Here is a 13,175-nt window from a genome sequence, read left to right on the forward strand (position 1 = left end):
TAAATACACTATTTATTAAACCAGGTAATAGTACTATCATTATTTCATAAACTAAGCACTGACTATTTCTTAAACCAAACACTAGTATTGTCACTATTTCGTAAACCAAACACTTACCATTTCTTATAATAAAACACTAGCACGATAACTATTTTTTAAACTGAACACTAACTATTTTATAAATTGAATAAAAGGTTCAAAATTTGAAGCTCTCTTGTCATTATCATATGAATAACAAAGTTAGAATAATGATTTTCACATTCCTATTTGTTCTTTAACAATTCTTCAAACAATTTATTTGACTTTTCTTTAATTTATTCAATACAAAATTAACAACAAAAGCATAAATGAAAGATCAGAAAAGCTAATGTGCTTTCATTAAGGATCATAATCCAATATTTTTTATTTTTAGGGTTTAACTGGTTAGGGTTAAAATTAATAAAGAATTCCATAATTTGAACAAGAGATGATGATGAGAGGCTACCTTAAGTGCAGGGCTAAGCAGTAGTCATGTATTGATGTCAGCAATATAATTTTTTATTTCAAATTTCTCTCTCTCTAAATTTTTTGGGATTTATTGATGTCAGTTTGAATGGATTTGGTTAGCATTCTCTTCTCTTTACCCTCACAGTCTCTCTCTTAACCTTTTCCTTCCTGATGAAATATTTAAAAAGTAATTTGTGTGTTGCTTTTGCATTGTTGGTTTTTTGTTAAATTGATAGATGCTTGCTTTCGCACTGCTCGCGTGTGCACACGCTTTGAGTTGAACAAGTTTTTGTTTTTTTTTTGTTTTTTTATCTCTTGTCCTTATCAATAAATAAAGTTAGTGGACGATTTTTGGTTAAAATTTAAAGTTTTAAAACTCTTTTCATTAGTTTTCCTTTTAATAAATTTATAGAGATTTTATGTAAAATTTTGATTTAATTTTCTCAAAATCTCCAAGAGAAATGTGAGATATGAGAATGTTTAAAATACATTAGGAGATCTCATTCTCTTAAATTCTTCAACTTTCTAAAATACTTTAAAATCATTTTTTATTTATTTATAAAACAATAGCGTTCATTGATAGAAATGAGCCAAAACAGCTCTATTTGAGGTAGTACATCAAAGATTACAAGTAGATGGAGAGACTATTTACAAGCAATTCTCAACTGAAGATCCAATTAAATACACTTGAAATATTATAAATTTTTTTGAAATCTTAATTGAATACGGTGGATTTCTAAATAGATAATGCTAGGAAGAGAGGTCAAATTTTTAAACCAAAATTAATAATTCACTTATCAACTTCTGGTTTACAAAATTCCATTTGGAAATTTAGTTTTCCTAACATTATGGCTTTAATTAAAAGTATTAAAATCCCTCAAAATCCTCACTTTGTTTTTAATTTTTTTTATTTTTTTATCAAACCACTGATTTTGTTAGATTAACCAATGATACAGTTCAAATCCACGTCATCATGTAAAAACTCAACACTTTTCTACGTGGTAAATGACTATTTGCATCTTCGGAAATTTGGGAAACGTTAAAGGAAAGCAAAATGCCAAATATACCCTTAACTCCGAATCCACACACAGACACAGTTATTGGCGGTTATTGTACCTTCCCAAACTTCAAGTATATCTCTTTAGCCGTACAATTACGGTTGCTCACAACTGAGCTTAAGCGACATACTCATCTATCAGCCATGGCTGTTGCCACAACAGTCACTGTGAGCTCACTATGTGCATCTCCACTGCGCTCACCTCGCACCGTGCCAAACTTTGTGTTCCAATTCGCACCAAAATTCTCGTCTTTCAAATTGGGTTTTGAATCTCTGCAACTCCGGACCACTCTGCCCGCAACGAAGCTTGTGGTTCGAGCCGCTCGAACCGAGTCCAAAGGGGTCTCTCTGGGCTTCCGAGCTCCCAATTTTGAGGCATTACATATATACTTGTTCTTTTTATTTTTTGCCAAAATATACTTGTTCTTTTTAAATTTTGTTCAAAATTTGTTCCTTATTTTGATTGTTTCGGGGAATTGGTTTCAGATTCCGGAGCCACTTACTGGGAAAGTTTGGAAATTGGAAGATTTTGAATCACATCCTGCTTTACTGGTGAGTTTCTTTGTGTTTTCTTCAATGGTGTTTTGGATGATTATTGTTTGATTGATTTTCTAACTATATGTCATGTATTGGACATTGGCATTTAGTTTGAGTGGATTTTTAGATAAATTAGCATGAACTGAAGTAGGTCCTTATTAAATAACAACTGCAAATGACTTTACGGTCGTTTTACGTACTAGAATTTGAATTTAAAAACTTGTTAGAAGTGGCACAACCAAGTTGTAAATGGAAGATTCTTAGATGCGGAAATTGCAGTGCTTGTCTAAGCCAATAAGGAGGTTTCCTTTATTTTGTTAATGATGATTCTAGGTCTTATCGTTGCTCTGAATTACTTGTAGATCAAGTACATAGATATAGAAGTTAGTTAGTTCATTCAATTCACTTATTTTTTTGTCGTTTGGGAATAATTTACACTTGGGGCCCGTTTAGTGGCCTGGATGAGATTCGACTTTAGAAATAGGATTGGATTGACATAGACATGTAAGACAGGACGTGTAACCCATGTATAAGGGTAGGTTAGATAACCCACTTTATTGTGGGTTCATAACTCATCATGCCCGATCGTGTCCACCCCACATTTGACTCATGCCCAGTCATTTCCACCCCACAATTGACACAACAAACAAAGGACCGGAGTCAAGTTCATTTTAATTGGTCACAACTTATCCCAACCAGCTCACCAAGCAGGCGTTTGTAGTACTGACAGCCAACGGCTAGCCTGCTAGATATCCGAGTTTTTGGAATGTTGCAAGCTTTATATCACTAAAAAATGAGATAGTATCTCGCTATTTTCCATACACAGCACGCTTAGCACTGGATTAAGCTGGGGGTGAGAGCATACACAACTAACTAGAATACCATTGATTATCCCAACCTTGAAAATGGATGAATTCTCTGGAGTCCTACTAAATAGTTTGATCACTATTAGTTATTTGGTTGCTAGAATACCACTTTAGTTCATTTCTATAGTACAAGAAATGCAACAGTCTACATATAGAAGTTTACATAACTATTGGCCAATAGATTATACTGAGCAAGATAATATTCGTTCCAAGTGTCATTTCTTGAAGCAACCAATTTATTCTGATTTAACTGGAACCTTTTATGCTTTATCATTAGTAAGGAGATCTATGTGCCATCACCGGACATCTGTAACGTTTCAGCTGCCAATTTTTCTGTGCATACCTGCACATAACCTAGCTAGGTCATATGTAGCTTGAGAAAATTAGGGAAAATAATTATGAAATCTACTGCGATATGTGACATATGAACAGATCAGCACAATGGACCTATAGTGCACAAACTGTAATCTGCTGCCTCCTCTTAATGTTGGAAGTAAAGTCTATGTGGTTTCTTTACTAAATAAAATATTAGATTGCATACATTATGTCTTTCTTCGCATATAAGCAAAGGATTGGATGCATGTTAACAGTGCGATGGTGCAGGTTATGTTTATCTGCAACCACTGCCCATTTGTTAAACACCTGAAAAAAAGTATCGTGAAACTTGCAAATTTCTATATGAAGGTAAGACTTTCGATGGCTGAAATTTTTTCCTTCTAAGAGGCTTGCTTCATTTGACAGTTGTACCCCAAACTTCACCGTGCAAAGGAGCATATGATACTAACCTATTCAAATGTGTTTATTTGTGTATTTGTTACAATTATTTTGTTAAAACTTTTTCCCAGAAAGGACTAGCAGTTGTTGCAATATCTTCAAATTCTGTAGCTACACATCCACAGGTACTAGATTCTACTAGCTCCATAGTTTGGGGATAGAGCTTGTAAAGCTATTGTATGATCCGTCAGTTGTGGAACTCTTCCTGACAGGATGGACCACAATTTATGGCAGAAGATGCTAAACTGTTCAAATATCCTTTCCCATATCTATATGATGAGGTATGCTACTGCCAAAGTGCCAATCTCAACCTGCTTTATAGATCTGGCGTGCTTTATCTCATTTTGCTCTTTTATCGGGGCCTGTGAAAATATGCATGTTGCTGAGCGATAATATCTTACTCTCATAAGAATCTGGCAGGTTTTGGTATAAATGCAAAGTTCTCAGTCATACATGTATGCACACACTATCAAAATTAAGTTTCTCAATGTACTAATTCAAACTTGAACTATATTTAACACAAAAAAAATAAAAATAAAATAAAAGATGAGATACTAATGGCTACAAGTGCATGAGTAGCTTGATATTTGGCATGCAAGACAGGCTGGGAGGTTTTATCTATTGGGTTTTCCAGCCCAAGATGAGTTGTCCTAAGGCTATTGGGAAATATAGTTTTAGATGATTAAATTGTTTTCCCAACTGAGTTGTTTTCCCAATTGGAGTTGTTTACCCAGTTGGAGTTAGTTTCTCAATTGGAGAACGATTCATAACTAGATTCCAATATGGATTAGTAATCCTAATTGAAGAAAGACCTTTATTATGTCTATATAAAGGGGCTATTGTACTAGTTTTGAATTTGGAGCAAAACAATATTTTGTATACCACTCAAGGGACTGGAGTGAGAGAATGTTGTAAGGGCAAAGTGTGTGCGACAGAAAAGAATAGAGATAAAGAGTGTATTTCTTTTTCTTGTTCTTTCAAGTTTATCGTCAAGTTCTTAATTCTAGAGTCTTGCCAAGATTATTGGTTGTACTTATTATGATATAGTGAAAGATTGTTGTTGCTATCCTGTGGACGTAGGCACATATAGCCGAACCACCTTAATTCTTGGTATTGTCCATCTTGGTTTTTTTGATTTCCTTGTTCATTCTGTTTTTCCCATTCTTAAACCCGATATTCAAAACATTATCTAAATTGGTGGTTCATTTTATGAAACATCGGTCCCTAAAAAGCAAAAGTCTTTGCAAGTGTAAAATTTGATGGTATAGGGGTGTAAAAAGAATTTGCTTTTTTAGATGTAGCCTATTAGAAACAATCAAGAAATGATAGTCTTGATTATTATGCAACTTCAGCAACTTAAATCACCTTTTTTACTTTTCCTATTCTACTGGTCTTGTAATTTTTTGTCAGCTGTAGGCTAGCCATTCCTAAGACTGAGATTTCGAGGCAGTAGAATTCATATCACACCTTGTATGAAGTCTAATAGTGTTTCAAGTTATTTGAAACACAATAATGCTCCTGGTAACTCTTTCAATAGTGAATTCATTTTCATCGTTGAATGTGTTTAATACAGTCACAGGACGTGGCCCGAGATTTTGGAGCAGTTTGCACACCCGAGTTCTTCCTATTTAAAAAGGTGACCACAACCTACACCAATCAATTTGTTGAAACTATTTAAGGACAGTACCTCATTTCACTTTTTTCTTTACGGGACCAATTGTAAATTGTCAATGTGATCTGAATTTGAGTTTATCGACCTTTTATTTTTATTTTTACCATTTCTATCACCCAGCTAAAATTATTACTACTTAACAGGATGGACGGAGGCCATTTGAACTGGTGTACCATGGCCAGTTTGATGATTCAAGACCTAGTAATAGTGTGTCTGTAACTGGAAGGTAGGCCTATGTGGTTTTATCTTTAATATGTTCACATGTTAGCATTAGAACATATATTCTGAGGTATAGGAACTGATTTGAAATACTCCATTCCATATAGGGACTTAAGCCTGGCAATAGATTGTGCTCTCAGTTGCCAACCAGTACCATCGAATCAGAAACCCAGGTACTTCTTATGCTACTTTTTTTTTTTTTTTTTGTTGAGGTCTTTAGGATTATGGTCTTGCATGGTTATAATCTGAAAGTCATTATTTTTTTGAAGTGTTGGATGCAGCATAAAGTGGCACCCCTAGAGATAACTGTGATATGTAAACTTGGTTTCAACTTTCTTGAGATTATATTCTGCGAGTAAATTTTTTCTTCATGACGCTTCTTTTGAATGGACGGCAGCCTTATTTATATCAGAATGTAACGTATAATTTCTTCTCGTTGTTCCTCTAATATTCCTTTTTTCATTGCTTTCAGTTTCTGAAACCACATAAAGATAGGATATACTATAATATTTGATTTCCTTTCCCTCATTTCGGTGAGAAGCTGTTGTAATTGGAAACCTACAATGTTTTTATATACTATATTAATCAATAAATTTGTCTCCCTCAAAATATGGGATGCCTGATGATATTTGCACACATGAGCTCCAATGTTTGCCACTTCCCCCAATATTTGGTACACTAGATCTCGGCGTCTTGCCTAAAACCTTGCAACTGAATGCACCAGCACATTGCAAGATCATGGACATGGGCCTAGAGGAGAACGCAATATGGTATGTTTTCCCTGCTACTGTGTGAGATGTATAAAGCTGTAGGATGTTTGGGAGGATAAGTTTAGGGACATTTTCACCTTTGACAGCTGATATGGACATGTTCTTTTCATTTGTAACTGGGTTTTCCTTCTGTCACATGTCTAGGTGCACGAATGGTCCTAGTTTGTTTTTTCTATTTCTTTTTATTATACAATGAAGGGTAGGTTTTCGCTTTCCATATCCCACCTTCCTTATTGTGTCTAGGTTGGAACTTGAAATCATCAGCGCATGAGTGAGTTAGGAGATATATATTGTTGAACAATTTATTAAGTAGGTGATAATGTGGAACAATTTATTAAGTAGATGCTTTTAGCTGGCTTGTGTTTTGATTTTTCTTTCACAGTGAAGTACAAATAAACTCTTCTATTTCTCATACTTCTGCGTTTGATTGTGTTCTAAGATCTCTTCGAGCAATTACAAATTTTGAGGTTCTGATTTTCTTACCCTGCCTAACATAATTGAGCATGCCGGGAATGGGAAAAATCGATAAAAGGGTGGGCGCCGATTGAAGCACTGTGCCCCTAGCAGTTGAAACAATAGCATGCTGATCGATGCCGACCAATAGGTGTCGCGTCCATTCCTTAGAAGTTTGGCATGGAGAATTTCTGCATATAAATCATTATTCATTCTTTTTTGAATTACAAAAGACGTTTTGTACTAATCTAAACTAAGGAGGAGGGGGGAGGGTTTAAACCCTGGACGCAGTGGGTTGAAGAGGAAGTTCCTATTCATCGGTACAATCAACTATTGCATCATTATTCATTCTTGATCAGCAAATATATAGTTAAATTCAGTTCTTGAGGTACAGTTGCTTTTATGAGAAGATTTAGAAGAATGATTAGTTGATGGTTGCTTGTAGTCCTAGCCATTAGAGTGTGATAATCTTAGCTACGATATAAAATAAGTGGGTCTGAGATGGTCCAGTAACACATGTCAAAGGACTTGGAAACATGAAATTTCTTTTTCCTTTCTTAAATAATTGTTGTGGGGAGCAAGGTCTAAAATATCGATATTATCCCGATATTTTTATCGAAATTTTCGTGTTTTTGGACTACTGATATTTCCGATATCATCGATATTTTAGACCTTGATAGGAACTCTATGTGGGACTAAGTTACTCATGTATCTTACCATGCAATGTATAAAGTGTAAAATATTGTACTAATTCATTATATATAAATGATTATGGTGTGTTTAAACTTCTTTCATTAATTACTACATATAATCTATACTTACAATGTTTGCCAGCTCGCTATATAATCAACTTAAATAAGTTAAATCCATCATGCAATGCATTTCCTTCCAATTTTTTTTGTGATAAACTAATAGATAATTGACTAAATAAACATCCGCAAAGTCTCAATAAAAATTTCCAAGTTTTTCTTACAATTTCCGTGGTTTTTATTCAATTTTTATCAATATCGATAATATCCTGATATTTCCATCAAAATTTCTGTGTTTTAAGATTACCGATATTTCCGATATCATCGATATTTTAGACCTTGGTGGGGAGAGAAAAAAGCTTGAGAAGGATATATGGTGGTCCAAATTTGCTGCTTCTTCTCCTTCTCATAATTTCATGTTTTTATCTGGCTTTTGCTAAAAAAGATTGTCACCACCATTGCTTTTTAGTCAGACCCCACACGCATGACACAGTTTGAATAAGCCTCGGAACCTATGCCTACTGCTTTTGGTCCCCAAATTCTTAATTGTATTACGTTCTACAAACTTGCATTGCCATTGGAAGCAGGTTATTGTTGTGTTGTTGGGACAACGTGGTGGAGTTTTGGCTTTAAATAATGAAGTATCAAAGTTATTTTTGGTTGTAAATTTTAGACGCTAAGTGTCCGTTTAATAACCTTTTTAGTTTTTAGTTTTTAGTTTTCGTCTTTTTCGCTTAAGATAAAGAGAAAATAGAAAGAACCATGGAGGAATTGAGAATGTGGAGGGAATGTGGTTGGAGGAAGGAGGAAGAAATGCACATAAAGTGGTGTACAGAATGAAAACAAAAAACTAGAGATTTTTAGCTTTTTGTTTTCATGTAGCATTCCATGTGCATTTCTTCCACATTCTTCCTACTGCCCCCTCCGATATTCTTATTCATCCCTCATTCCTTGTATTCCTATTTAAGTCAAATAAAAAAGTGAAGACTAAAAACTGAGATGGTTATCAAACGGGCCCTTAATGCAACAAAACATATAATAATATCTTAGTTGTTACAGATGAATGAGATCCAGAATGAGATCAAAAGAGAACAAATAGACACCGCCACAAAAGTCGTATCTGAATTTCTGAAATGTGAAGGACTTGGGATTCTGTTTACGCTGTTTCTCTTTTAATCTCTCAGCCTAGAATTGTCAAACATAGATTATGCTCCAGATTGTATTGAACTACTAGCTCGGGATATTTTACTTTTATTCACTACTGTGTGCGCCTGAGTCGGTGAAACACCATAAACATGTCTTGTTGCTACTACAAAACATTAACTATACAAATTGTACTTTAAAAAAAAAAATCTGAACAAGAAGTAAACTCAAATCAATGAACAGGAACGATAACTTTAGGAGTTTATGGAGAACAAGAAGGTGATCCAATTAGAGGTTCAGATGACCTGGAGAAACTAGAACTGTGAACTGTAGCGTTTCGGTTTGTAGCAACTCCTTTGCCAAGAAAATCTGGTTTTTCACAATCCTCGTTCTCATGTTGAATCTCCTTGAGCATTGCTGTAACATCTTTCATAGTTGGCCTTTCCTCCGGGCAAGGATTCACACAGAGAAGAGCCACCCCAAGCACCTGAAGCATCTCTTGGGTTTGTGTCCCTGATAGCAAAATTAGCTGCTGGTCTAGAACTGATGTGAAATCTCTTTTCCTTACTCTAAGTTCCGTATTCACCCAAGTGACAATATGGGCACCTTCCGGGATCTTGTTATCCATTGGTTCCTTCCCGGTCAGGACCTCTAGGAGCACCACTCCATAGCTATACACATCGCTCTTCTCTGTGATCCTCAAACTGTATCCATATTCTGCAATAATGTATTAACCATTATGTTCAATTAATCGACAACCTTAATAAACATATGAACGGATTATGAAAGAATCCGAGTGATTTACACTTACCTGGAGCAATGTAGCCATAGGAACCTGCAACTGTGTTGGAGGTTTTGCAGCATTCTGGAGAATTCAAAAGCTTTGCAATGCCAAAATCTGCTATAAAAGATTCATACTGTGGTCCAACCAAGATGTTGTTAGCCTTGATATCTCGATGAACTATCGGAGGTATACAATCGTGATGGAGATAAGCTAAACCCTGAGCTGCTCCCAGTACAATCTTGTACCTTGCATCCCAATCCAAGAACAGCCTCTTCTCGTGTAGCAAGCTGGCCAAACTCCCATTCGCGATGTAATCAAACACAAGAAGTCTGGTTTTTCCATTGTTACAACACCCCAGAAGCCTCACTATGTTTTTATGCCTAATTGATCCAAGAGTATGAACTTCTGTCGTAAACAAGTCCCTCTCTGGGAGCTCGCCATTATTTACCGGCCATAGCTTCTTCACTGCAATGACCTGCTTCGTTGGAGTCTCCACACGATAAACCATTCCTGAGCAACCCTTTCCCACAACGTTTGATTCTGATAGCCCAGTCACAATATCATTAACAGAAAAATTAAGCTTTTGAAATGGGGTGAAGGCCCACACCAGATCATTTTCTTGTTCACTGTGCATCCCAAATGTGATTCCACAAATTCTGACAAATAAAAATATTCCAGCGAGCATAACCATGATGGTTGCAGTCACGCTAAGAAGAACGCAAACAAGTAGATATCTGATTGATTTCTTGTCGTGCAGGTTGTCATTCAAGTGGCACTGATTTCTGTTGATACACAGCTTCGGGTTACCAGCAAACGCAGTTGAAGGAATGTCTTTGAAGAAATTAGTATTGGGAAGTGGACCTGAGAAGTCATTGTGTGAGACATTTAGGGACACGAGATTGTCAAGACTACCCAGTACTCTGAGGCTTCCTGTCAAAAAATTATGGGAGAGGTCCATATTGGCTAGTTTTGAGAGATTTGAGAAGCTTTCTGGAATGGGGCCTCTCAGAGAATTCCAACTCAGATTCAAGAGAATATCTAGCTCTTGCAAGCGTCCGATCTCATCTGGGATGGTGCCAGTGATATTGTTGCTGCTCATATCTAACAACTGCAGATCCTTGCATAGGCCCAACGATTTAGGAATGGAACCCGTGATGCGATTTCCATTGATGACCAGTTTGTTTAGGGATGTTAACTTGCCCAACTCTTCAGGAATCGTGCCTTCTATCTGGTTCATGGAAAGGTCTAAAACATTAAGACCAGTAAGGAGTTGCAAAGACGAAGGAATCATGCCTTGCAGCTGATTTCCATGCAAGTCAACCATTTCTAACTGAGTGCAGTTTCCGATATCAGGAGGAATTTCCCCAGTAAATTGATTTTCTGACAATTCAAGGAAGCTCAATCTATGCAGGAGTCCAAGTTCTGATGGAATTTGACCTGTGAAGTTGTTTGATCCCAGCCTTAAGCGGACCAAGCCGGTGCAGCTACCGATATTCCTTGGAACTTCTCCTAAAAATTGATTTGATATCAGCAACAATTGAGTTAAGTTCTTGAGGTCAAAGAGAGAACTTGGAACTGACCCAGTGAGGAGATTGTGTGAAAGATCCAGCGCTTGAAGTTTCTCACAATTGGCGAGCTCATTCGGTATGCTTCCATGGAGCTGATTATTCCAGGCATAGAACAGAGTAAGTTCTTTCAGCTGCCCAATGACAGGTGGAATCACGCCCGCAAATCTGTTGTTGTCCAATTCAAGTTGCTTTAAGTTTGAAAAGTTTCCGAATAAGGGTGGTATGTTGCCTGATATCTGATTCTCAGACAGCAGAAACTCCTCCAGTGCCACTAAATTTGCAAAAGAGAGAGGAATTTCACCACTCAGAAGATTTATTGAGAAATCGATAACTATCAAATCCAAACAGTTCCCTAGTGCGCTCGGAATGCTTCCCCTTAGATTGTTCTTCCATAGCAGAACTCTTTTAAGCCTTTTCAACAGACCAAGCTCACCAGGAATTTGACCAGAAAGCTGGTTGTCATACAGAAACAAATGTCGTAAGGCTGAACAATTACCAATTTCCGGAGGGATGTCACCTGAAAGGTTTGCAGTATAGACCGAAAGAGTTTGAAGATTCTTTAGTTCTCCAACACTGCTTGGAATCTTCCCTGTGATTCCGGTAGCTGCCAGGCCAAGAATAGTTAGATTCTTGCACTTTGATATTTGCATTGGAATTTCTCCATGAATTCCAGGATTCCCGCCTGCACGAAAAACTTCCAGAGCTAACAACTGGCCTATTTCTGCAGGAACCTTTCCGGATAGATGGTTGTCATACACTTCAAGCTGTTGAAGCTTTGAACAGTTTCCAATTTCTATGGGAATTGCACCATGCAATGAATTTGAATTGAGTGATAACAACCGCAGGTTGGATAACTTTCCTATCTCTTGTGGAATATCACCTGTTAGAGCATTGAAGCTGAGATCAAGGGTGATAAGCGAAGACAAGTTTCCAATCGCGCGTGGGATTTCTCCAGTGAGGTTCCCATTTGAGAGTACAAGAGTGGTGAGATAGTTGAAGGAGAGGAGCTGGATTGGGAAGCTGGTAGGAATATGGATCAAGGTGATTGTGATTTTGGAAACAAACCCGTTACTGGAACATCTGATATAATCCCATTTGCATGGATCCTGATCAGCGGGAGTCCACGAAGAGAATAAGGCGGCAGAGGAAGAAGAATTGAAGGTTGAAAGCCATGAAAGGAGGGAGATACCCTCTTGGTTCAGAGCAGAGACGGAAGGAAACAGAAAGATGCTGAGAAGCAAAAGAATGATAGTGATTGAATTGCTTGGCATGATGAGGTTGGCAACAACACTGCTATTTTTCAATCTCTCTACATGTGATCCTTCAAAGAACTAAAGAGATGTACACGTACAAATCTTTTAAGTTGGTTTTCCAATTGAGCGACATAGCATAGATGCATTGATATAGATTGGGAACTATATATATATATATATATAGTCTATTTTGAGCATGAAGGGATGTAATTGCAGTTTGTATGATTGAGGTTATGAGAGGCTCGTCTCACTTTGTAAAATTGACAAGTTTATACTGTTCGCCTTCTTTTCTGTTGGGCATAGAAATTTTTGTTTTGCCTCTCTTAACATTTGGAAATTAGTTAAAACTAATGACATAATAAATATAAATTATGTGAGGCAGAATCACTACTAGACAGTATAAAGTAAATCGTCTGATATCCATTTCGTGTATTGTGTTTTAGTTCTCATTTTTGTGTTAGAAATAGAGTGGAAATATATGGGAGCGATTAGGGATATAAAAGAGTGAATGAGTGATGGTGCGAGTGATGTAGAATACATGTGTACGGAAAGTAAAAATTAAAAATCATAAGCCAAAAATTATTTCTCGTAGTTACACTTTCAAGATTTTGTTTTCATTTATTTCTTTGTTTCTTTCCCGCTCTTCACCACATTTCTTCATCCCTCATTTACCCCATACATTTCGCCCTATCTCAAGCACAATAAGTGAAAACTAAACCCGAAATGCATATCAAACAGTTCTTTAAGTGGCCTAAGTGATAAAATAAACAAAAGCTACTTTCTACACAGATGCATGTTCCACTGCTTAGTCATTTACTTGACATCTGATGTGGTTTGCTATTGT

General features: G+C 36.5%; 2 protein-coding genes and 1 long non-coding RNA gene across 3 annotated transcripts; 2 read left to right on the forward strand and 1 right to left on the reverse strand.

The window, feature by feature from the left end:
• Window positions 1–1,562: 1,562 nt before the first annotated feature.
• LOC103402175 (uncharacterized) lies at window positions 1,563–6,220 on the forward strand. The gene is made up of 9 exons (XM_008340912.4): window positions 1,563–1,918; window positions 2,030–2,095; window positions 3,550–3,630; window positions 3,792–3,845; window positions 3,933–4,001; window positions 5,294–5,356; window positions 5,536–5,618; window positions 5,719–5,784; window positions 5,881–6,220. The coding sequence occupies exons 1-9, from the start codon at window positions 1,688–1,690 to the stop codon at window positions 5,909–5,911; spliced, it is 744 nt and encodes a 247-aa protein (XP_008339134.1). The 5' UTR covers window positions 1,563–1,687; the 3' UTR covers window positions 5,912–6,220.
• A 72-nt stretch (window positions 6,221–6,292) lies between these two features.
• Window positions 6,293–7,227, forward strand: LOC139196337 (uncharacterized). The gene is made up of 2 exons (XR_011581157.1): window positions 6,293–6,381; window positions 6,884–7,227. It is a non-coding gene; the product is annotated as an uncharacterized lncRNA (long non-coding RNA).
• A 1,573-nt stretch (window positions 7,228–8,800) lies between these two features.
• LOC103402174 (LRR receptor-like serine/threonine-protein kinase RGI2) lies at window positions 8,801–12,631 on the reverse strand. Its single transcript, XM_008340911.4, has 2 exons — window positions 9,538–12,631; window positions 8,801–9,443 (listed from the first exon to the last, which is right to left on the reverse strand). The coding sequence occupies exons 1-2, from the start codon at window positions 12,347–12,349 to the stop codon at window positions 8,989–8,991; spliced, it is 3,267 nt and encodes a 1,088-aa protein (XP_008339133.1). The 5' UTR covers window positions 12,350–12,631; the 3' UTR covers window positions 8,801–8,988.
• Window positions 12,632–13,175: the final 544 nt, after the last annotated feature.

Source organism: Malus domestica, chromosome 05 (assembly GCF_042453785.1).
Source record: "Malus domestica chromosome 05, GDT2T_hap1".
NCBI lineage: Eukaryota > Viridiplantae > Streptophyta > Magnoliopsida > Rosales > Rosaceae > Malus > Malus domestica.